At 43.8% G+C, this 25,000-nt stretch overlaps 1 protein-coding gene across 1 annotated transcript in view; it reads left to right on the top strand.

The window, feature by feature from the left end:
* Positions 1–25,000, top strand: part of jupb (junction plakoglobin b) — a 113,358-nt gene that overhangs the window by 85,333 nt on the left and 3,025 nt on the right. The window contains exons 11-15 of the mRNA XM_084071284.1: positions 17,101–17,253; positions 18,085–18,204; positions 19,787–19,937; positions 22,338–22,459; positions 22,816–22,858. Coding sequence (XP_083927410.1) covers positions 17,101–17,253; positions 18,085–18,204; positions 19,787–19,937; positions 22,338–22,459; positions 22,816–22,858 — 589 coding nt within the window. The remainder of the gene's footprint in view (positions 1–17,100; positions 17,254–18,084; positions 18,205–19,786; positions 19,938–22,337; positions 22,460–22,815; positions 22,859–25,000) is intronic.

The following is a 25,000-nucleotide window of genomic DNA, read 5'->3' as shown; positions in this document are numbered from 1 at the left end:
GAATGTTCAGACAGACAGACAGACAGACAGACAGACAGTTGTTTCGAAGAAGAAGAAAAAACAGCGCAACAATACAACGGATTGATTAAATGTCAGAAGTCACAGAGTCATAAAGAGAAGAGATAAATGAAACCGAGAACATCGAGAGACAGAGTGAGCAAGGACGTAAGTTCAGAGCGATTTGAAAAGGAGAGAGAGAGAACAAAAAGAAGTACGTGTGAGAGAAGCGCAGAGAACATTATTAGGCAAAGTAGGAGGAGGAGGGCAGAAGATCAGAGAGAGGAGTTCACACTGAACTGACAAGGAAAGTAACCTCGTTACAACTCATCTCATCTCACCAGGAGAAAAGCCTGGAAAACAATTACAGCCAAAAGAGTCTAAAGGTTGCGTGTATACTTCCCCCCCAGAAGCTGTCATTCTTAGAACCAATCACGACAATGTCTTCGGGCCCTGGGAATGTACAGTAAACAGAATTATGTAATTTATATAGTAGCCTATGTTATTTAGTTTCGATGTACATATTATTTCTATTATTATATTGTCAACCAGTGGTCCGGGGACCACCAGTGGTCCTTGAGGGTCCCCAGAAAAATTAGTTAACATAGCGTCACAATCATTTTTAACCACTTAGCTTTGGCTATTCAAAAATAGCAGATATACAAGCTCATAGCGCGGCACCGAGTGCCGCGCTATGAGCTTGTAGATCTGCTATTTTTGAAAAACCTTGAAAAAGTGTGCATGTCTTTGAATATTCATATTTTTTAAAACGAAAATTAACTGATATCTTTGCTTCTGGGGGGTCCCTGGCACAAAACATTTTCAAATGGGGGTCCGCGGCCAAATATATATCAATTTAGGGGGTCCTTGGCATGAAAAAAGGTTGAAAACCACTGGTTTAGACTGATGCTAGGTGTGATCCTATTTACTGAGGCACTACACTGTCTCTCTGCATTGGATGTAATGTATATTACCTTGCTTATTGTAAGTCGCTCTGGATACGAGCATCTGCTAAATGCCTACATTGTAATTGTAATTGTAAATTATATCAGGGTACATTCCTCTTGGGCTTTACAAGGAAAGACGGTAACAGAAAAGATGAAGAGAGGATGAGAGGCCATGCAGAAGGGAACAAAGCAGAAGAGAAGAGGAAAGAGGAGAGGAGAGGAGGAGAGGTAGCCAGAATTAATAGAAAGAAGAGATGAGGGTCAGCTAGTGGACAGCACTGATTATGATAAGGAGAGAGAGAGAGAGAGAGAGAGAGAGAGAGAGAGAGAGAGAGAGAGAGAACTAGCTCACTGAAGAGAACATGAGGGAAGGAGGGAAGCGGAGAGAGGAGGGTCTCTGAGAGAAAAATAGAGTGAAAGAGAGAGTGACAAATAGAGCGAGAGAGAGAGAGAGAGAGAGAGAGAGAGAGAGAGAGAGAGAGAGAGAGAGAGAGAGAGAGAGAGAGAGAGAGAGAGCGAGAGCAATAGCTGTAGCTATACTGTAGTTGATGAGCTCTGAGTGCTGCTGTACCCTGAGGCACAAACACAGCATGACGAGTCTCTCTCTCTCTGTCACACACACACACACACACACACACACACACACACACACACACACACACACACACACACACACACACACACACACACACACACACACTGCACGCACACTTTGTTCCATTTTTTACTTATTATTGACTGCTGTTGCAAACCAAATTGTACCTCAGGGACATCAGAGCTTTACTGTACGGTACCTTACCTTACGCACACACACACACACACACACACACACACACACACACACACACACACACACACACACACACACACACACACACACACACACACACACACACACACACACACTGTGCTTCGTCCCACAAGCACAGCAAAACAACAAAAACAAACAAACAGCACGCATACACTCATCAAGACGCACGTTTCCCATGATGCTTCACTCCCAAAGGATTGTGCTGTGACAATAGCTGCTGGCTCACTATATGTCCCAGGAGAAAGAAACCGTCCCACAACCATACCTATATACCGTATACTGTACCTTTTACTATACATTCTAATTCTTCATTTCATTTACTATACATTAGTAGTAAAGGTATCAATACTGCAATGTAGAAATACTCTGTTACAAGTAAAAGGCCTGTGTTCAAAATGTTACTTGAGTGAAAGTACAAAAGTATTGGCATCAACATATACTTAAAGTACCAGAAGTAATAGTACAACAGTTTTTTAAAATAGCAGATCAACAAGCTCACAACGTGTCACGATGCGACGCGCTGTGAGCTTTTAGATCGGCTATTTTCAAATAGCCTGTGTGTAAAACAGGGCTGAAGTGGTTAATCTATGTTTTAGAATATAATCATGTATATCTGCAAAGTAATTAGTAACTAAAATAATTGTAGTGGAGTAAAAGTATACAATATTTGCCTCTGAGATGTAGTGGAGTAGAAGTAAAAGTATTGAAAATTGGAAATACTCCAGGAAGGTCGAAATACCTCAAAATTGTACTTAAGTACAGTACTTGAGTAAATGTACTTAGTTACTTTCCACCACCATGATTTATTTATTTTTTATATACCATTCTATATCAATTTCAAGCATTTAGCAGACACTCTTATCCATTTGGACTTTTATAGTTATCACCATTTTACTACTTGCCAGTAGCATACATCCTATCCAGTCTAAGTGCTTCTACAAAATAGACAGATGTATTTTTTTCCCCCAGTTAGATGTGTGTGTCATTATTTAGATTGGCACATTGTTAGTGGAACAGGAACGGCACATCCACAGTGATGATTTGTGCTCACAATACTTATATGCAGAGAAAACTCTGCACAGGGTAGTAATTGGCAGAGACAGTGTAATTTTCCTCTGCTAATGTTCAAAGTAGAGGTCTTAGGGTCTAACCACAACTCTGGTTATCCTATTTGGGACATGATGTCATTATAGGCAACATTTTCAAAGAAAACAGTTTTCTTTTTCCATAATAGCAAAAAAAAAAAAGCAGACCTACAAAGCTCGTAGATTGGTTATTTTCACTATTTGTCGTATGTCGAAGTATAGGCCTTATAGTATAGTATAGTGGGTAATGAAGTTGTTTAAACATTTTGACTTCTGTTAGCTAACTAAACAACACCGCGGTCAGAATACATCGCCATCCATTCCACAATAAGGATGATAACGGATAACGATAACTATGACGATAATGCTGTGAGCGTCAGTGCTGGTTAACAGTAACTTTCAGGAAGCATGTCGAACGTGAACAATGTATTGAATGTGTTGAATGTGACGTGCTGTGAACTCGAAAACTACAGCTATGTGATGAGCGCACAGGGCGTGGCTTGTTGGAACAACAGAAAAGCACAGATGATAGAACAACAGGGAGAAAAGGAACGCATGACAGCATGGCAGATGTGAGCAGATGTGTGTGTGTGAGAGAGAGAGAGAGAGAGAGAGAGGGGGGTTAATATCAGTAGAAGCAGTACACTCTGACATGAACAATAGTACAAACTCACTCCATGAATAAAACATACCATACATAACATACGTGTGTGTGTGTGTGTGTGTGTGTGTGTGTGTGTGTGTGTGTGTGTGTGTGTGTGTGTGTGTGTGTGTGTGTGTGTGTGTGTGTGTGTGTGTGTGTGTGTGTGTGTGTGTGTGTGTGTGTGTGTGTGTACGTGTGTCGGCGTGTGTGCACGTGTGCAATCTGTGCATGCATGTGTACTGTACATCTGTGTGTATGTGTGTGTGTGGGTGTGTGTGTGTGGTGAAATGGAAACCAAAGCATACGGCTGGGAAAATATAGACAATATGTCAATGTTGTGATACTAAGTGACTAGATATCATCTATGCTTTTGGATATACAAAATATTGTGATAGGGCATAAGTGTTGTTCTCTCTGAAAAAATGCATTAGAGGAGATCTCTCCTGCCTGGCTACACGAGACTTAAGCTGCTGCTGTCAGATTGCGAATCACTTTGTAAAACGTAACGTTTATTTGTTCGACACACTTTTATTGTGTAATACAATTATTAGTATTAGTGGAATTAGTACTGTGGCAGTATTATTACTACTGCTTAGGGTGCCCTCCAGTGGCTGAAAATATTAGCATTTGCAGCACGGCGCGAGAATTAATGTGTCATGTTGTGTGTTATCTTCTTATTTGTTTGTCGACTGTCATGGTCCTACGAAATCAAGTATAAATCACAATTTTAACATATCATTTCTCTCTGTTTGGGAAAACGTTCACTACTAGTCTGCTGCACAATATCTGAATTCAAGCGTGGTGTTCCCAAAAAGCCTCATATATGGACAGAATCCATAGAGTTGAAGCAGGAAGAACAATGTTCTGATAATAGCAGGCAGAATGAGTCAGAGAGAGAGACAAAGAGAGACAGAGGGATTATAGAGAGTGTATAGTGAATAGAGAGAGACACAAAGAGACAGAGCAAAGTGAAAGAGAGAGAGAGACACAGAGGTGAGTTGACAGCACAGCTTGAGACAAAACCCGGCCAGATGCAGCTGGAATGTGTTCATGGCGGGAAGGAGCTCCAGAGCCCAGCTTTTGTCTCTGAGCTTTTTGAGCACTGTTGCCATATTTTGTGAGAGAAATAAGCAACGAGGTCTATGAAAACAAGCCCAAAATAAGCGACAATATAGGCCACATGAGCACTTTAAACATATACCGTACTTTGGCTTTTTGAAAATTGCCAATCTACAAGCTCACAACACATCGCGATGCGACGTGTTGTGAGCTTAGATCTGCTATTTTCAAAATAAAATCTTAAAAATAGTGAAAAGAAAAAAACATTTTAACAACTTAAAGCTGGTATGGGGGTCCCTGACGTCTTATAATAATCAGACATGGCAACACTGCTTTTGAGGTGCGGAGGCAGGAAATTAACACAGTAAAGCATTGCTTACATTTAGTATATTCAATGAATCTTCTCACAACAGGTCAGACGAATAATATAAACAATCACCGAAACAGGTGTTTAAATCAAATTTCCAATTTGCTTTAGGCAACGAGCAGAAAACATTCAACAGCTCAATCAGCTTGTCTGGCGTTGCCGGTGTTATTGTGTCGATCGTTGTGTTCAGGTTTCGGTACACCGCTTCGCCGGGTTATTGCGTGGATGTCTGCTCACGTTGTCCAAGTTATTGCATTGGTGAAATAGGCTCTCTCTCCCTCTGTCTCCCTCTCCAGGTTATTGCATGGGTCAAATAGGCTCTTTATAGGCTCTTTCTCCCTCTGTGTCCCTCTCCGGATTTTTGTATGGGTTGAGTTGAAAACACGGGGAGATACATCATTTTCCTCCATAGCGCCTACACTGTGGAACAAGCTGCCACCCCATGTTAGAGTGTCTCAAACCCTGCCTGTGTTTAAATCACGTTTGAAAACTCACTTGTTCTCCTTGGCGTTTGAAAATTCAGATTGAGAAGATGCTGCTTCCCCCAGGCATTGTGTCTATCGTTGTCTTGTTCATTGTGTGTGTTTCTCTTGTTTATTTTAGTATTTTACTGAGTGTACAGCACTTTGGTTCAACACTGTTGTTTTTAAATGTGCTCTTAGTCCAGGCGTTTCGGGCCATATTTTGATGGAATCGTGCACTTTACGATACAAGCATGAAATTTGGCACACAGTTAGAGCATGCCATAAGGAACATTTTTGGCTATAGGGCCATCGCAGATTTGTCCTGTGGTAACCATGGCAGCCATTTTCCAAAATGGCCTCCATCTGCTGTTATTTTACCAATAACTCAGGTGCTAGACCACCTAGGATCTTGATTCTGGTGACTAATCCTACATTTTCAAGGATGAGGAATACAGTGGTACTATTTAGAATTGTCTTGTGGTAACCATGGCAGCCATCTTTCAAAATGGCCACCACCTGCTGTCATTTTACCAATGACTCAGGTGCTAGACCACCTAGGATCTTGATTCTGGTGACTAATCCTACATTTTCAAGGATGAGGAATACAGTGGTACTATTCACAACATGCTAGTAACTACCTAACTAACTACAGTACATGAGGAGGCTGATACTCGTGTCATATTACACCTAGAAGATGCTGTGAAGAAAGGGTATAGCAAGGTGACAATACGCACAGTAGACATGGATGTGCTGGTCCTGGCAGTAACGTCAGCCCAACGCCTCCACTTGACTGAGCTGTGGGTTGCTTTTGGAACTGGGAAAAGTTTCCGTAACTTAGCAGCTCATGAGATGGCAAGGGCATTAGGCCCAGATCGATGCTTAGCCTTACCCATGTTCCATGCCTTTACTGGATGTGACACAGTGTCATCTTTTGGAGGCAGAGGCAAGAAGACGGCATGGGAGACCTGGAAAACCTATGGTGACGTCACACGTGCCTTCAGTTCCTTAGCTGCCATCCCAGACAAAATAGATGACTGGATGGAGCCTCTGGAGTGTTTTGTGGTATTGCTCTATGACCGCACTAGCGGCCAGGCATCAGTGAACGGGCACGGAAGCAGCTATTCACCCAGAAGGGCAGAACAATTGATGGACTCCCCCCAACACGAGCTGCACTGATTCAACATACAAAGAGGGCAGCCTACCAAGCTGGCCACTGTTGGGGACAGGCGATGGTTGCAGCCCCTGAACTCCCATCCCCAGGTGAATGGGGGTGGAAGAGGAAGGAGACAGGTGAATACAAATAATTTAATCCACTTCTTTACACTTGTAAACCTGTGATCTGACAATAAAGCTGATTCTAATTTTGACAGGTGGATGGGAAGTGCACTGGACCACACAGAAGCGAGCCTGGCCTTTCGGGAACTCCTCCGCTGTGGTTGCAAAAAGGGATGCAGTGGACAATGCAGATGTGTTAAGGCAGCACTTCAGTGTACTGCCCTTTGCTACTGTGGTGGACTGTGCAACTAACATTGTGTAGATTATCTGGCTTTATTGAATAGACCCCTTAACAGACGACGTCACACTGATAAGAACCAGTCTGCGCGGAACCAGTCTGCGCGGAACCAGTATGCGCGCAATGAAACCCATTCTATCAGGTCTCGCTAGGACGCGCCTCACTAGCCAACACACAAGAGGGGGTTGGGGTGTGCTGAAATCAGCGCACCCCAAAACAACAGGTTGAGAATTGATTGCGTGAAACAATCACCTGTGCATCCAGTCTCAATGTTGGTAAACAAATAATTGGTCTAAATGCCATTAGGCTATGACTCATGAGTACTCTGCCTTTGTTGTGTCTTATAGTCCATTGAAAATAATTATGCAATACTACTACTAATAAAAGAAACAGTGAAGTACTGCATTCTTGACTCTCACGTGTCAGTTTGAAAACATCTACTGTACTACATCATTATATATTTTGATGGGTTTATTATTATTTAATTAACTGAATGCCAGATATATGTAGTTGGGTAGTAGAATGCTGTAAATAGTACCGCTGTATTCCTCATCCTTAAAAATGTAGGATTAGTCACCAGAATCAAGATCCTAGGTGGTCTAGCACCTGAGTTATTGGTAAAATAACAGCAGATGGAGGCCATTTTGGAAAATGGCTGCCATGGTTACCACAGGACAAATCTGCGATGGCCCTATAGCCAAAAATGTTCCTTATGGCATGCTCTAACTGTGTGCCAAATTTCATGCTTGTATCGTAAAGTGCACGATTCTGGCCCGAAACGCCTGGACTATCTATAAATAAAGTGGATTGGATTGGGTGAAATAGGCTCCTTATGTGCCCCTCCATCGGTCTCTCCCTCCCTCTCTCCCTCTAACTGTCCCTCCATCCCTCCCTCTGGTTCAGCTGCACAGCAAACATAGTTCTGCCCTCCCTGCCGACGATGTGTTTTGTAGTCTTTTAATGGATGGGTTGTCCTCGTTGCAGGCAACTCTCCTAGCGGATCACGTCTGTCAGGAGAAGGTGCGCTCAACTCAAGGGTAGTCTTGAGGTGTGGTCTCTATTATCCGCACTCTCTCTCTAGTTTGTTAAGTTCTTTTTAACACATCGACTGCCTAGATCGAGTTAACTCGATAATAGTAATCCAGCGCTCGACTGCCTAGATCGAGTTATCTCGATATTAGGTATTTTCATTGGTTTCATCTGTGATCGCGCGGGTCTGTTTACTTTTCATCATCACTTTCGTTTTCCGCCTACGTCACACTCACCCGAAGCCGGATGTAAAAAAAAAAATTCGTTTCCGGGTCACATCGTTTTTCTCCGGTCATTTTCGTCCAGAATAGAGAAAACCCCTTTTTTGGACACGCTATAAAATACAAAGGGAAAGCTCCCCTTTTATTTTCTTTGGTCCGGGTGACGATCAGGCATCGTCGTCGTGTATCACATCGTATCACAAGCCGATCAGAGATTGTCGAAGACAATCACATCCGGTTCATGTTGTTTTGACTGTTTGAGCCTGGAGGGAGGGGGGGGCGAGTCAGCGAGTCATCGAGGGTGTCATTTTGCTGCGCTCTGCTGGTCGATCGTCGTATGTGTTCAAAACCATGGCCTGAGAAACTTAAATGCATTTAAATGCAGAAAATAGAGAAAACAAAAAAACACGCAAATCGCTGGCAGCCAAGGGGGTAAATTTGGAATAAACTCTGGCAGTCAATGTGTTAATAGGTTTGCACAGCAGCAGCAGCAGCAGTGCACCTAGATAAACGGACGCGTCCTTGTTGCAGCCACCAGGAGGGAATATTCTTCTTCTTCTGTCGTGTATGATCATCGGATGTCCAGCTTTGTGTATAGCATGTGGTAGAAAAAGCACTCAAATGTGTTACTTAAGTAAAAGTATCAATACTGCAATGTAGAATTACTCTGTTACAAGTAAAAGTCCGGAATTCAAAATTTACTTGAGTAAAAGTACAAAAGTATCGGTATCAAAATGTACTTAAAGTACCAAAAGTGAAAGTACTAAAATGTTTGAAAATAGCAGATCTACAAGCTCACAATGCGTCGCATCGCGACGCGTTGTGAACTTGTAGATTGGCTATTTTCAAATAGCCTAGGTATACAATAGGGCTAAAGTGGTTAATGTATGTTTTATGATGTAATCATTTATATCTGTAACTAGTAACTAGTTTTCAAATAATTGCAGTGGGGTAAAACTACAACATTTGCCTCTGAGATGTAGTGGAGTAGAAGTAAAAGTACTGAAAATTGGAAATACTCCGGTGAAGTAAAAACTCAAAATTGTACTTAAGTACAGTACTTGAGTAAATGTACGTAGTTGCTTTACACCATTGTGTATAATGCAGCCAGGCCCTCGTCTCTGGTCACACATCAAAGAGGCCAGCCTCTGAGGGTGGACTATGTGGGGGGGATAGGTGGTAATTATGTGTTCGGCAGTCTGCTCAAGCTCCCCACAGGGAATATATCTCTATGACAGTACATCTCATATGCATTACATGATTGTAACTAGCAGTCAGACTTGTAGTTTTGTTGACATTATCTTCCTGCCTAAACGCATAATGCTGCTCTGGGATTTCTACTAAATTCACCATAATGGATATTTCTCTGACAGCAGTGGAATGGAATAGAAGCTGCTGGGAAAAGAACTAGTGGTTTATCTGACAGATAAGAGAGAGAAAGTGTGTAGGTGTGTGTGTGTGTGTGTGTGTGTGTGTGTGTGTGTGTGTGTGTGTGTGTGTGTGTGTGTGTGTGTGTGTGTGTGTGTGTGTGTGTGTGTGTGTGTGTGTGTGCGGGTGCGTGTGTGAGAGAGAGAGAGAGACAGAGAGAACTGAAAGAGGGTACAGTGAAGTGAAATTACATAAATTGGATTAGAGAAGGTTAGAGTTCACCCTGCAAACTAGAACTAGAGATAATTTCCATAATGCTTTGACTAAAATATATCTGTGCTGAAATTGGTAGAAACAAGAATCACCACCATGCTACTGGCTGATAACTGATTGTATTTTCTCTGAGTCTCGCCTATACTGTCTCCCTCTCAGCTGCCCACCTGTCTGACTCTCCTACACTGCCTCCCCCTCGGCTGTCTGTCTGTCTGTCTGTCTGTCTGCCTGTCTGTCTGTCTGTCTGACTCTCCTACACAGTCTCCATATCCGTCCCCTATACTGTCTGTCTCTCTTACACTCTCCCCTTCAGTTATCTATCCCAAGAAAACATGCAGGAAGTTGAATGTCCTCCTCTTTTAAAAAGATTATCAGAGTTTATTTAGTAGAAAATTAATGGATGAAGAGGGAGTCTCTTCTCCCTCCAGGCTCCCAAGCTGTGGAACCCCCCCCCCCCCCCCCCCCCCCCCCCGCCCCCACCCACGGTCAGGACTGCAGACTCACTCCCGATTTTCCGCCGCAGTCTGAAAACTCACCTCACTCCATAGCACTCCTCTCTCCTTGTATCCCTTCTTGTCATATTTTGTGATAGATATGTTATGCTGTTTATATTGTCTTTGCTGGACCACAAATGTTAAGAATTTAGAGCATATTGTTTAGACATATGCTAAGTTTGCTTGCCAGATATACTCATTTCTTGGCAGCACAAAATTGTTCTTCTGATGCAATATAGACCATTTAGTCATTTGCTGACAAGGGGCTTATGCCATTTACTATGATCTTGCAATTGCAAGTCACTCTGGATAAGAAGAGTCTGCTACTGTACATGCCTTAACTGTTAATCGCATAGACTGATAAATACAATATGTGGTTTCACAGATCTCCTGTTCTCATGTCAGTCTTACTGTAGTTTTATTACAACCACATGTCTTCTACTGTTGGCCACTTTGCTGCTCCACTGGGAGGGAAGATATGCATGCACACACACCACACACACGCACGCAAAGTCACACTCGCAGCACGCACACACACACACACACACACACACACACACACACACACATACTTTGCTCCATTTTTAATTATTATTGACTGTTGTTGCAAACCAAATTGTGCCTCAGGGACATCAGAGCTTTACTGTAGCATAACCTACCTAACAAAACACAACGCAAACACAGTGGTAAGAGACGAGGCAAGTCAACTCACAGCTTTGGCCATTTGTTATACCTAAGCATAGACCGTTTTGCTGCTAATTGCTTTCATTTGCAGAGGTCACTAATTGGTATTCATTTGTTAACATTGCAAGCAATTAAAGTACATGGAGCATAAAATTGCTATTATGTCCTGTTTATTGCTCATTACCGATGATGAGATATAGCTGAGATTTTGTTGGTAATTTTTGGTAATTTTGACACATTTCGCTTGGGACCCCCAACGTAATCAGCTGTGCTGCTCATCCCACAAATGCATGTTCATTTTGAATGTTACATTATTTTAAAGTGAAATGGGCAGGCACTTAGTACCCTAACAACAAAGATATGATAAAACAGGTTCCCTGTAATCTAGGTACAGCAGATTAAGAAGCCACTATGACCACAGTAGTATTTTGCTACTACAAAACTTGTTAGATCTGTGGTTGGGAGTAATCCATTCAGTTTTCTGTGGTAGCCTACTCTTTATTAATGTCATGTTGTTGCAGCTTTTGAGCATATACTGTACCATACTCATATCTCTCAAATGGGGGTTTTATGTAGCCTTTCCAATGGGAAGAAAAGTTTGGCTACGTGTATGTGATTCTGTAAGAGCCAAGGTTAAAATGTAGCTCATATACTGTGTTGATTGGAAAAAAATAAACAAAAAACAGACTTTCTCTCTACTTTGAGTGTAATAGTACTCCCCCAAAGGGAATTAGTGTGCTGTCGGTCGCTGAAAACAAGTTTGAAATAAGCAGTATAAAAATAGATACAAATAAAAAAGAATAGCAAAATAGACAACTAAATAAAAGACAACAAAAAAATAGATACACAAATAATGATAATAAAATGCAAGAATAATAAAATGTGCATAAATAACCAGCAGTAGTGCATAATATAGTACAGTAATATTTCTGGAAACCTGGGACTATCGCACTGTATTTAGATATCGCACCAAAAGTATTGCTCACCCAATGATTTGCACTGAAGCTATGCATTAAAATCTAATTCAAGTTTAAGACACTATTTAAAATAGCTTTCAGACAGCCCATGGCTCTTACGGTAGCCGAGGCTTCTCTCGTGGCAGAGAGTTCCTATTATTTCATTGTATTTATTTATTTAGATTAGCCAATTATTTTCATCCATTTTTTTCTCACAATTTAGGTGTTATGCTAATTGTTCTCCCCACACATTTCTGTGTTTACACTGCTATTGTACCCTCCTGGCTGTTTTGCGGGGAGGAGCCCCCACCCTGAGTATGTAGAGCCTCCGTTCTACTCTTCCCGCCCAACACCCCGTCTTAGCCCGTAGGAGTCCCTAGCGCATCGGCCAAGATGTTTTTGTGTGTCAAATAGATTTTAATGTGAGGCCAGAACTAACTGAAGATTATGTTGCTTATAGTCCTATAATACCACTTTGGTGCCAAACTAAATATCTCATAATATACAGGCTGGATTGCTATGGGATTTGCAGTGAACCTTCAAGCTCCACAGAGGGTGAGCCTTACTTTTGTTGGTGACCCCATAGCCTCTTCTCTATAGCGCTATCCTTAGGCCAATCCTTCCACCTGCACACAAGTGCAGATCTAATCTAACAGGCAGATTGCCAACCACACTTGCTCCCTAGAAGGTGACCCCCAACTATTTGAGTGACCTCGTGTCCTTTACTTTAGCGTCAGCCTCAGGGCAAAGTGTCAACTCGGCACACAATCTATCTCATAATGTAATAGACAGATTCAAGGATGAACCCTACCTCAGCACCAATTAACTTCATGACAGTCAATCAGCTGCAATTAGCTATGAACCTGACCTTGTCTGCTAGAAGCGCACACACACACACGCACGCACGCACACACACACACACACACACACACACACACACACACACACACACACACACACACACACACACACACACACACACACACACACACACACACACACACACACACACACACACATCTTTCTGCCGTTCTCTGCATATTGCTGGGTTTAATTATTTTATTTTTTATGCTGCTAGAATATCAATCATTGTGTCTGCAGTGCGTGCTTTGGTGCATCGTGTGTGTGTGTGTGTGTGTGTGTGTGTGTGTGTGTGTGTGTGTGTGTGTGTGTGTGTGTGTGTGTGTGTGTGTGTGTGTGTGTGTGTGTGTGTGTGTGTGTGTGTGTGTGTGTGTGTGTGTGCACGCGCGCGCGCCTGCATGCGTGTGTGTCAGAGAGAGAAAGAGAGAGTTAAATGAAGCATAGGCTACAGTATGTTATGAAGACAAGTGGAGGAATAGAAAAATGGAAAGAGAGAGAGAAGACAGCGATAGAGAGACGGAGAAAGAGGTGATGGGTATTAGACAGACTGGTGGTGGAGAGAGGGAGAGATGTACACTAACTTTACATTAAACAATACGTAGAGGAGAGGCGCCTAATGATATACAGCTGGGCAGGAAAAGGATGAGTGGATAAGGTGACTCCTTGTAATGGAAGCCTTAAATAGATGACAGCAGAGAGGGATGAGAGAGGGATGGGAGGAGGAGAGAGGGACGAGGGACGGAGAGGATGAGGAAAGAATGTGACAGATGGAGATGTAACAGAGAGAGAGAGAGAGAGAGAGAGAGAGGAGAGAGAGAGATGTGACTCATATAGGAACATGACAGCTCATTAAAGAGGAAAGCACAGAGGAATGGAGGGAGGATGGGGGGATGAGTCCAGACTCTGTAACTGTTATACAGGAGAGTGAGAGAGAGAGAGAGAGAGAGAGAGAGAGAGAGCATCCATCAGATGTAGAAAATCTTCTGAGGGGTGCATCACACAGCAACGCTTTGTGAGCTTATAGATCGCCTATTCATAAAAAAAAAATCACACCCTGTGTGAAGGAAGCGGTGCCTTTGGGGCGGGGCTTAACTCATTTCAGTTCGTCCCTATTGGTCGTCTGAGTCCACTTACCAAATGTGTACTTGGTAGCATGCTGCAAAATGCCATAATGGCTGTTTAAAGGCCAGTCAATGGGCAGACAGAGGGGGCGGGGCTTAAGTAATTACAGTTTGTCCCTATTGGTGGTTTTAGTCCATGTGCAAAATTTGTACTCCGTAGCATGCTGCGAACTTGAGTTATGGCTGTTTAAAGGCCAGCCAATGGGAAGACAGAGGGGGCGGGGCTTCAACAATTCATGCTCGTCCCTATTGGTGGTCTAAGTCCACATATTAAATTTGGACTTGGTGGCATGCTGGAAACTGGAGTTATAGCTGTTTAAAATCCCGTGCTCATACGGGCGGACGGACATAACATACGCTGGGGGGTCCCTGGACAGAGGGGGCGGGGCTTCAGCAATTCATGCTGGTCCCTATTGGTGGTCTAAGTCCACATACCAAATGTGGACTTGGTGGCATGCTGCAAACTGGAGTTATAGCTGTTTAAAATCCCGTGCTCATACGGGCGGACGGACATAACATAGGCTCGGGGTCCCTGGACCCCGCTTTGATAACTTCATCAATTCATGCTCGTCCCTATTGGTGGTCTAAGTCCACATACCAAATGTGGACTTGGTGGCATGCTGCAAACTGGAGTTATAGCTGTTTAAAATCCTGTGCTCATCGCTCATACGGACGCTGGGGGTCCCTGGACCCCTCTTTGATAACTTCATCAATGCATGCTCGTGCTTATTGGTGGTCTAAGTCCACATACCAAATGTGGAGTTGGTGGCATGCTGCAAACTGGAGTTATAGCTGTTTAAAATCCCGTGCTCATTCATCCCAGGCTCAAACGGACAAACGGACAAAGTCATGTATAGAGCGGTTGGCACCGCTAAAAATCACACCCTGTGTGAAGGAAGCGGTGCCTTTGGGGCGGGCCTTAACTCATTTCAGTTCGTCCCTATTGGTGGTCTGAGTCCACTTACCAAATTTGTACTTGGTAGCATGCTGCAAACTGGAATAATGGCTGTTTAAAGGCCAGGCAATGGGCAAACAGAGGGGGCGGGGCTTAAGTAATTACAGTTCGTCCCTATTGGTGGTTTTAGTCCATGTGCAAAATTTGTACTCCGTAGCATGCTGCGAACTTGAGTTATGGCTGTTTAAAATCCCGTGCTCATCCCGTGCTCATACGCTGGGGGTCCCTGGACCCCTCTTTGATAACCAGTGGCACGTGTGGCCAATGAGAGGAGAGATGGCATAGGCAATCTGCAAGTCTGTGTGTGTGTGTGTGTGTGTGTGTGTGTGTGTGTGTGTGTGTGTGTGTGTGTGTGTGTGTGTGTGTGTGTGTGTGTGTGTGTGTGTGTGTGTGTGTGTGTGTGTGTGTGTGTGTGCGTGTGTTTGTATGTGTTGCTTCTTTGCCGTGCTCATCCCGTGCTCACACAAACGGACGGAGGGACGGACGGACGGACGGACGGACGGACACGCAGACAGAGTCAAACGTAGAGCGGTTGGCACCACTAAAAGTAACATTTAGTATTTCTAACATTGCGGTAAAGCCTCACTATGTAACATGTTTTAATTGATACATTTTTTATTTGTCCAAGCCGTGCTGCGCTATGAGCTTGTCGATCTGCTATTTTTGAATAGCCAAAGAAATCTAAAATGACACAGATGGTTTCCCGCATTGAATGGATTAAGTGAACAAATAAATAATTGGGGGCCACCTTGCTTGACACGGTGACACACTGTTGTTGAGCAGCACAAGCCGTTGGACATATACTGGCTTTCAGAGTGCATGCAGCGGATGGTGTTCAGTGTGAAAGGACCATTCATCTTACAGTGGCAGAGATCAGAGGAGGACAGGCAGGCAGGCAGGCAGGGTTCTGACAGAAGAAGACAGACATGTACATCCCAAACCCCAAAAATGGGCAGGTGCTGAGTGATGATCAGTGCAGGAAAAATGGAGGAGGAAAAAAGCACTATATTCATTTTTATATAGAGTGCTATAGAGTGTTTGTTCAGTCACATGGGTCTCCTTCTCTCTCAAGCTCTTTAAAAACAGAACATAAATGTTCAGGTAGGTGACAACATTTCAGCCAATCAGGAGACAGTACCCATTTATCAGCTTCATTTTTATAGTGTTTCAGTTCCAATTGTGTCTGCTCATTTCTTTGTGTCATCACTTCCAATTTCACTTGTTTAATCTGTAATCTTGTCTTGAGTTCTCTATCCTGATTGGATACAATTGGTATCCTGACCTGAAAATGCATTTTCTGTTTAATAAAGAGCTGGAAAGACATGAATACTCATGTTATTGAACAAACTCAATGACGCAATGATTAATATCAGAATATAGAACTATTTAACACTTATTTTGACCAAAGAAAATCACTTACCCTACCTATAAGGCCTACTGGCTGGATGGTGGTGTGTTGCTGTATTGAGCTGTTTTTAACATGTTTTTAACTACACTAGTTGATGGGCCACATTTTATTGGGTTAGTGTGCTAATTATGGTAACTAGACCATACCCGGTCGACGCATCCGTGGGGGGATATGCGCACATGATCTGGCAACCCGGGAGGCAGTTCGTCCCATAGCTGGGCAGCATCGTAACCATGGCGACAGTGTTTGACACAAAAACGCTAATAAGAAGCTGAGATTTGATGAAATTGAAAAACGGGCTTCACAGTTAAGTTCAGATGGTAATGGTCAATGGTTGTGTGCAAAATCAGAGCAATTGGTCCAGCCACTGAGGAGAACCGGGTAGCTTCACCTACTCACTCACTCACTCACCACTACAGACGGACAGAGGTTACTAGAATTATAGTAGGATATGTGCTTATGTTGTCACTTTATATAATGCCAGTCAAATGAATGGGGTTTTCATATTATGTTTACAATCATACCTGAGCAGTGACATCTTGTCGGTCTCTCCACGTCATATTTCCATCTCTCAATGGTATTGATGTCATGGACCTGATTGGTCATGTGTGAGTTTGTTGTCTGCTACAGCTGCAATGCATTCTATGTGAGCTTGTTGCTCTGCTATTTTTGAATAGCCAATGTATAAATGGATAAAGTGGTTGAAATGATTGTGATGCTGTATTAACACATTTTGCTGGGGGACCCCCTGGAACTAGGGGTCCTTGGGGGACTTTGAGAACGGAGTGATCTATGATGTGCTCCCGCAGTGTGATGACACATCTTTGTTCTCTCCTCTCCTCAGGCTACGGTTGGTCTGATCCGTAACCTGGCACTGTGCCCGGCCAATCAGAATCCCCTGAGGGAGGCGGGAGCTATCCCACGATTGGTCAACCTGTTGCTGAAGGCCCACCAGGATACGCAGAGACACGCCTCCTCAGCGCAGCAGACATACCAGGTACCAGTACATTCACACGCATGCGTGTGCGCGCGCACACACACACACACACACACACACACACACACACACACACACACACACACACACACACACACACACACACACACACACACACACACACACACACATACACACACACACACACTCCCATTGACAGGATACTATGCACTCTAGCCTTTAGGAAATGTAATATAACGGCCAACATTTCAGTAAGAACACTTATTCAACATTCACATTCTAGCCTTTTGGATGCAGCCATATTTTGTCATCCAGCTGTTATTTGCCCGACGTTATAGCCACTATCAGAACCCCAATGACTTCCAGTATCAATTGAATGTGCTTCTGTGGCATTCTGACAGTGTGCACAAGACATTTGGTGCAGTTTGAAATATTAGCTCCGGACACAGACAGACAGACAGACAGACAGACAGACAGACAGACAGACAGACAGACAGACAGACAGACAGACAGACAGACAGACAGACAGGCAGACAGGCAGACTCCTGCAGAGCCATGCTGTAAAAAGCCTGCAAAGTCTGAATGCAAGAAATAAAGCTATAATAGGCAAAGTACTGAATGTGATAAACAAATGATCACCATGGCATCTTTTCTGTCACTGTCTGGATAATGGTCCCTCTGTCTCTCTTTGTATGTGTGTGTGTGTGTGTGTGTGTGTGTGTGTGTGTGTGTGTGTGTGTGTGTGTGTGTGTGTGTGTGTGTGTGTGTGTGTGTGTGTGTGTGTGTGTGTGTGTCTCTCTCTCTCTCTCTCTCTCTCTCTCACTCTCACTCTCACTCTCACTCTCACTCTCTCTCTCTCTCTCTCTCCAGGATGGGGTGCGTATGGAGGAGATAGTAGAAGGCTGTACCGGGGCGCTGCATATCCTAGCCAGGGACCCCATGAATAGAGGAGAGATCGCCAGCATGCAGACCATCCCTCTGTTTGTTCAGGTAAAGGCGCATGAGGAGTGAGCAGGCTGCTTCTTATCACCTGACGTAGTGCGTGGAAGGAACACATTATTCCAATGGAATAGGAACCAAATGGACCCTTATGTGTCTGTAACTCTGAGAGTGTACAAATGGAACCAAATGGACCCTAACGGGTCCATTTGGTTCCATTTGTACACTCTCAGAGTTAAATTAACATTGATTTTACAATATGAATTGGGGTCCCAGGGATAGAAATGCCATTAAATGGGGGTCCGTAGCCTAATGCATGTCAAACTGGGGGTCCTTGAAATTATTATTTTTTACGACTAGAGCCGTAAAAATCTTTTCTTAATGGGTCCCTGGCTTATATTTTCAAATGGGGGTCCGCGGGCTAATAAGTGTCAATTTGGGGGTCCTTGACATGAAAAAGTTTGAGAACCACTGCCCTAGGGGACACGGGGAGAACATGCAAACTCCGCACAGAAAGGCCCTTTTGCCAACCCCACCTAGGGTATGGGCACTGCAGGATCTTCTACTTGATGCTTTTGTGTGACGCTGTAGTATGATCAAGTCATTTACGGAAAAACGTTTGAATATGAAGAGGTTTCTGCCCGACGGCAACGATATATTAGTTTAGTTACAGTCTGTGAAAATAAATCACACAAAACTTTTCCAACCACGAGGGACATGGTTGGAATCATCTCACTTCAATCATTTCTCTATTTACATCTGCTTGCCTCCATCCACCCATTCTCTCTCTCTCTCTCTCTTATCTGCCAGATAAAACAGTAGTTTTTCCAGCAGCTTCTATTCCATTCCACTGCTGTCAGAGAAATATCCATTATGGTGAATTTAGTAGAAATCCCACAGCAGCATTATGCGTTTCTGCAGGAAGATATTGTCACACACACGCACGCACACACGCACATACACTCGCACACATGCACACGTGCACACACTTTTCTGGTAAGGCTCCACAATTTTGGCTGAGATAATAATCCAATTTGTGTTCCACTTCATTTTCACGATGTCACAGTGACATCCATCACAGTTATTAGTTGTGGTGATTTGAGGAGGAAATTATGTCATTGTTTGTTTTGTGCATTTTGTATGAATGTGTATTTGATGTGAGCTTCCTGGCATCATGTCTAAATGAAGTGCGTTCCGTATGAATGTGTATTTGATGTGAGCTTCCTGGCATCATGTCTAAATGAAGCGATCTCTGATCGCTCTTTCACTCCCTTCTCTCTCTTAGTTCAGTGGTTCTCAAATATTTTCATGTCAAGGACCCCCAAATTGATATTTATTTGGCTGCGGTCCGCCCTATTTGAAAAGGTTTTGTTTGTTTGTTCCAGGTACCCCCAGAAAAGAAGATTTATGTTAAACAAATTCAAATTCATTTTCGATGTTTTTCACAAGAAAAAAAAGAACTCTGTCCCTTTCTCTCTCTCTCTCTCTCTCTAATCAAATATAACACTGATTGTTCTTTTGACTCGTGTGTGTGTGTGTGTGTGTGTGTGTGTGTGTGTGTGTGTGTGTGTGTGCGTGTGCGTGTGCGTGTGCGCGTGCGCGTGCGCGTGTGTGTGTGTGCGTGTGCGCGCAGCTGTTGTACTCGTACGTGGAGAATGTGAAGCGTGTGTCTGCAGGTGTCCTGTGTGAGCTGGCTCTAGACAAACAGTCTGCTGAGGTCATCGATGCCGAGGGAGCCTCCGCCCCTCTGATGGAGCTGCTGCATTCCAACAACGAGGGAATCGGTATGACACACACACACGCACACGTGTCAAAATCAGTATGACCCTTTTAAAATAGGAATTTAAAATGGAACTTGAAGTACAAGTCGTTGGTTGCAACCGGAAACACAACCGTGTTGTTTATCAAAATTGGATGTGATTTGAATGATTGCTCAAATAAACATGCTCTGAGAATGCACTGACTGACTACAGTTTACAGTTGTCAGATGGGTGGGCGGCGAACGCTTAGAGAACTGAAGGGAGATAAAGAGGCCGGTCAGAGTTCCTTGGGCCATGCCCCGCTGTCACCTGCTGCCAGTCTGTGAGCGTTACCTGGTCTGTTTGTGTCCGCGCATAAAATTGCACAGCAACTCGGCGAGTTCTGGCCTGATGCCTAATTCAATAAGGTGTTGGAGGATAATTGTGATGTTGTCAAACGCCGTTGAGTAGTCAGTGGTGATTATCGTCATGATGGTGGATGAGAGATTGGCTTGGTTGTGCACGTATAACCTATTAAGACCTGGAACTGTGTCATTTTTAGATTTGAGCTATAGATCTGCTATTTTTTTTAAATCGTGAAAATGTGTGCAAATCTTTGAATATAAATACTTTTAAAGCAAACATTTTTAACTCAAATCTTTGCTTCATGGGGGGGTCCCTGGAACAAAATATTTTGATGGGGGTCCGCGGCCAAATACATATAATTTTGGGGGTCCTTGCCATGAAAAAGATTGAGCACCACTGATATAGAAACATACGTTTTTCAGAATATTGAGATTTAGGAGACATGTACTGTAGAATCGGCTTCAGGTCTCAATGGGATAAGGGCAGGTTAGTTCGGTAGTCTATCTGCTACCGAAGTGCCTGGAGGGGCGACACGTCCTCTTTCATCCGTGCAGCTTTGAAACTCTCCGCAGTTTTGAACACTTGTGGTGGTCTGTGTGGGACTGTGGGAGAAGAAACACTGCCTGTTGGAAGGACAGGGGTCTTCAACAGGGGGTCCGGGTCCGGGACCCCTAGGGGTTCCTCAGAGTTACTACACAGGGGCCACCAAATGTATGTGTGAGAAGAACTTTTTTTTTTTTACATTAACCACTTGAACCCTATAGCATCTCTATTCTGTAGAGAACATTAGCCTAAAATAACAGATGTACAAGCTCACAACGCCTCGCACTGCTATTTTCAGCAAAGAGGTTTCGCATGTGGGGAAAAAAGAGCAGACCAAGTACACAGCCAATGGTCAAGTTCATTAAGTATTGAGGGTTTATGTGGTCACATGTCTGAAAATACGCATTTAACATGAATCCAATGACGTATGTCGTGGGGGTCGCTTCATCTCTCTCTCAGCTAAGGGGTCCTCGGCCTGAAAAACCTTGAAGACCCCTGGTTTAGGATGTTGCACACTGGCTTTATTTTGCAGGCACTTTCTCAAAGAATCCGCTGTGGTATTTCGTCGTTATCTTTCTTTATACTGCAGAGTTTAGGTCCTTAACACACTGTGAGTGTGAAGAGTAAACTATAAGAAAATATGAAGCTATTGATTTGGTGATGCTTCCTTCGTACAGGCTGATGCTTTTATTTGCGGTGAAAAAGATTTTTTATTTTTTTTAAAGTGTGTCGCTATATTGACACGTAATATTCGCATTCTGTGTGGAAGTAGTCATGACACAAACATCAGTTTAAAGCAGGGGTCTTCAACGTTTTCAGGCCAAGGACCCCCTAGCTGAGAGAGAGATGAAGCAGGGACCCCCTCCTCTATATCGTATAAAATTGTGTTTCAGATTAAACTGTTTTTGTTTACCTCGTCTGCTCTTTTCCCCCTCTACACCTCTTTGCCAAAAATAGCCGATCTACAAGCTCACAACGCGTTGTGAGCTTGTAGATCTGCTATTTTTGGCTAAAGTTCTCCTCAGAAAAGAGATGTTAGGGTTCAAGTGGTTAAGGTAAGAAAAACATCATATCACACAAAGATTTGGCGGACCCCCTGTAGTAACTCTGAGGACCCCCTAGGGGTACCGGACCCCCTGTTGAAGACCCCTGGTTTAAAGCACAGGGAATTAATCACGCGAAACATGTGTGGATAATGACTATGTTAATTGTCGATGATTATGTGTTAATTTCATTAACTGTTCCCCTTTTTGTTACTCTGGTCAAAGCTGTGGATGTTGACAGTCATCTACTGCTGGGTGGAATGCCTTGATGGAGGGCAGGTTGTGGGTGCTTTTCTCATTGTGTGTGTGTGTGTGTGTGTGTGTGTGTGTGTGTGTGTGTGTGTGTGTGTGTGTGTGTGTGTGTGTGTGTGTGTGTGTGTGTGTGTGTGTGTGTGTGTGTGTGTGTGTGTGTGTGTGCGCGTACGCGTGCGTGCGTGCGTGCGTGCGTGCGTGCGTGCGTGCGTGCGCGCGCGTGTGTGTGTTGTGTCTTCAGCTACATACGCTGCAGCCGTGCTGTTCCGCATCTCAGAAGACAAGAGCTCTGACTACAGGAAACGAGTGTCTGTGGAGCTCACACACTCTCTGTTCAAACACGACCCCTCCGCCTGGGAAATGGTATGAACTCTGACCCCTGACACGCACTTGACCTCTTGAACTTTTAGCGGGACGTGTCTGCTTCATGCCGGCTTCCATTGGAAATGACTTGTAGCATGTCACTTTGTCACCGGCAGTGTGAATGCTGCGTGTGTGCGTGCTTGCGTGTGTGTGTTTGTGCTTTCGCACATGTGTGTATGTCTGCAATTTCGTTGTCTTATCTGAGCTATGAAGGTGTGACCCTCGTTTGTCTGCTCCTCTCTCTCTCTCTCTCTCTCTCTCTCTCTCTCTCTCTCGCTCTCTCTCTCTCTCTCTCTCTCTCTCTCTCTCTCTCTCGCTCTCGCTCTCGCTCTCTCTCTTTCTCTTTCTCTCTCTAGGCCCATAATGCAGTACCTCTGGAGCCTAGCTACCTGTCTGACGGTGAGTAGAACATAATAGAAACAATCATCGAAATGTGTGTGTGTGTGTGTGTGTAGACCTACTGCGACACCATTTTGTGTGTGTGAGTGTGTGTGCAGAGAGGAGAGAGTGTGCGTCTCTTGGGAGGTGAGTGACAGGGGTCTTTGAAAGAGAGTGTTGCATTTTGTTTCACTTCTACTTCTAAATCTACGGCAGTAGCCACACACACACACACACACACACACACACACACACACACACACACACACACACACACACACACACACACACACACACACACACACACACACACACTCACACACAGCTGTCAGTGATCATAATGGAGGTCAGTTTAAGGTCCTCTGGTTTCACTGCTCTGTTCTCTGCTTGTCGGAAATATATGAACTGTGTTCCACACAGGAATATTCATCTATTCACTGTCTGTCTGTCTGTCTGTCTGTCTGTCTGTCTGTCTGTCTGTCTGTCTGTCTGTCTGTCTGTCTGTCTGTCTGTCTGCCTACATCCTGTCTGTCAGAGCTTTAGAATGAGTTGGATGGATAGGATGAACTATGATAGAACCCCATTGCCACCATAGTATACTGTGTGTGTGTGTGTGTGTGTGTGTGTGTGTGTGTGTGTGTGTGTGTGTGTGTGTGTGTGTGTGTGTGTGTGTGTGTGTGTGCGTGCGTGCGTGCGTGCGTGCGTGCGTGCGTGCGTGCGTGCGTGCGTGCGTGCGTGCGTGCGTGCGTGCGTGTACAGTATATATATTCAATCAATGAGTTATATTAGTGCAAATAGTCTGTGTGGGGCAGAATGGTCAGGTTTTAACCCATTGAGACCTGAAGCCGATTCTACATGTCTCCTAAATCTCAACAGCATTCTGAAAAACCTATGTTTCTATATCAGTGGTGCTCAATCTTTTTCATGTCAAGGACCCCCAAAATTATATGTATTTGGCCGCGGACCCCCATCAAAATATGTTGTTCCAGAAGCAAAGAGTTGAGTTAAAAATGTTCGCTTAAAAATATATATATATTCAAAGATTTGCACACATTTTCACGAATTTTCAAAAATAGCAGATCTGCAAGCTCATAGTGCGGCACTCGGTGCCGCGCTATGAGCTTGTAGATCTGCTATTTTTGAATAGCCCAAAGTGTAAAATAATGCTTTTTAGCTCAAATCTAAAAATGACACAGCTCCAGGTCTTAAAGGGTTAAGTTAAGTGGAAAACATATTTAAGTGGCTGTATTGTATTAGAAGTAATGGAGAAGTTATTCTGGCAGATGCCCCACATCACCAGATGGCTGCTATATATCCTGCACAGCAGAAACCTCAGTGTTAATTTATCCATGTGTAACTCTCTCTGGGATTTAACACTTTTGTGTGGATTGTGAGGATTGTGCTGTGTAACAGATAAAGGAGGGCATGATCCACTCCCACTCTTTTCCTGTCTGAAAATTGGAGCGGATCCTGGTGGAAACAACTTCAATCAGGACTTCAGACTCACTCTGCAGTGTTGCCAAGTCCGCTTATTATAGGCAACTTTGGGCTTATTTTTTCGGTAAAGTTGCTTGTAAATATTGCGTTTTGTTTGGGGCTTGTTTCTAAAATGTTGTTGCTTATTTGGGCTTGCTTCCTAAAGTTGTTTAGACCATTGGTTCTCAAAGTGGGGTCCGGGGACCCCCAGGGGTACTTCAGGGGGTTCCAGGGGGTCCCCAGCTAAATGATGGACAGGAACCAAATGGACCCTTATGGTTCTGTAACTCTGAGAGTGTACAAATGGAACCAAATGGACCCTAACGGGTCCATTTGGTTCCATTTGTACAATTTCAGAGTTAAATTAACATTGGTTTTACAATGTGAATTGGGGTCCCAGAGGTATAAATGCCATTAAATGGGGGTCCGTAGCCTAATGCATGTCAAACTGGGGGTCCTTGAAATTAAAATGGTTCAGAATCACTGCTAGAGAGCCGTAAAAACCTTCTCTTATTGGGGTCCCTGGCTTATCTTTTCAAATGGGGGTCCGCGGGGTAATAAGTGTCAATTAGGGGGTCCTTGACATGAAAAAGTTTGAGAACCAATGGTTTAGACCAGTGGTTCTCAAACATTTCCGTGTCAAGGACACCCAAATTCGTATGTATTTGGCCACGGACCCCCATCAGA

This window comes from Gymnoscopelus microlampas (genome assembly GCF_963454915.1).
Source record: "Gymnoscopelus microlampas genome assembly, chromosome: 11".
Taxonomy (NCBI): domain Eukaryota; kingdom Metazoa; phylum Chordata; class Actinopteri; order Myctophiformes; family Myctophidae; genus Gymnoscopelus; species Gymnoscopelus microlampas.
Note: the sequence above shows the minus strand (reverse complement) of the source record. Positions and strands in the feature narration are given on the sequence as shown.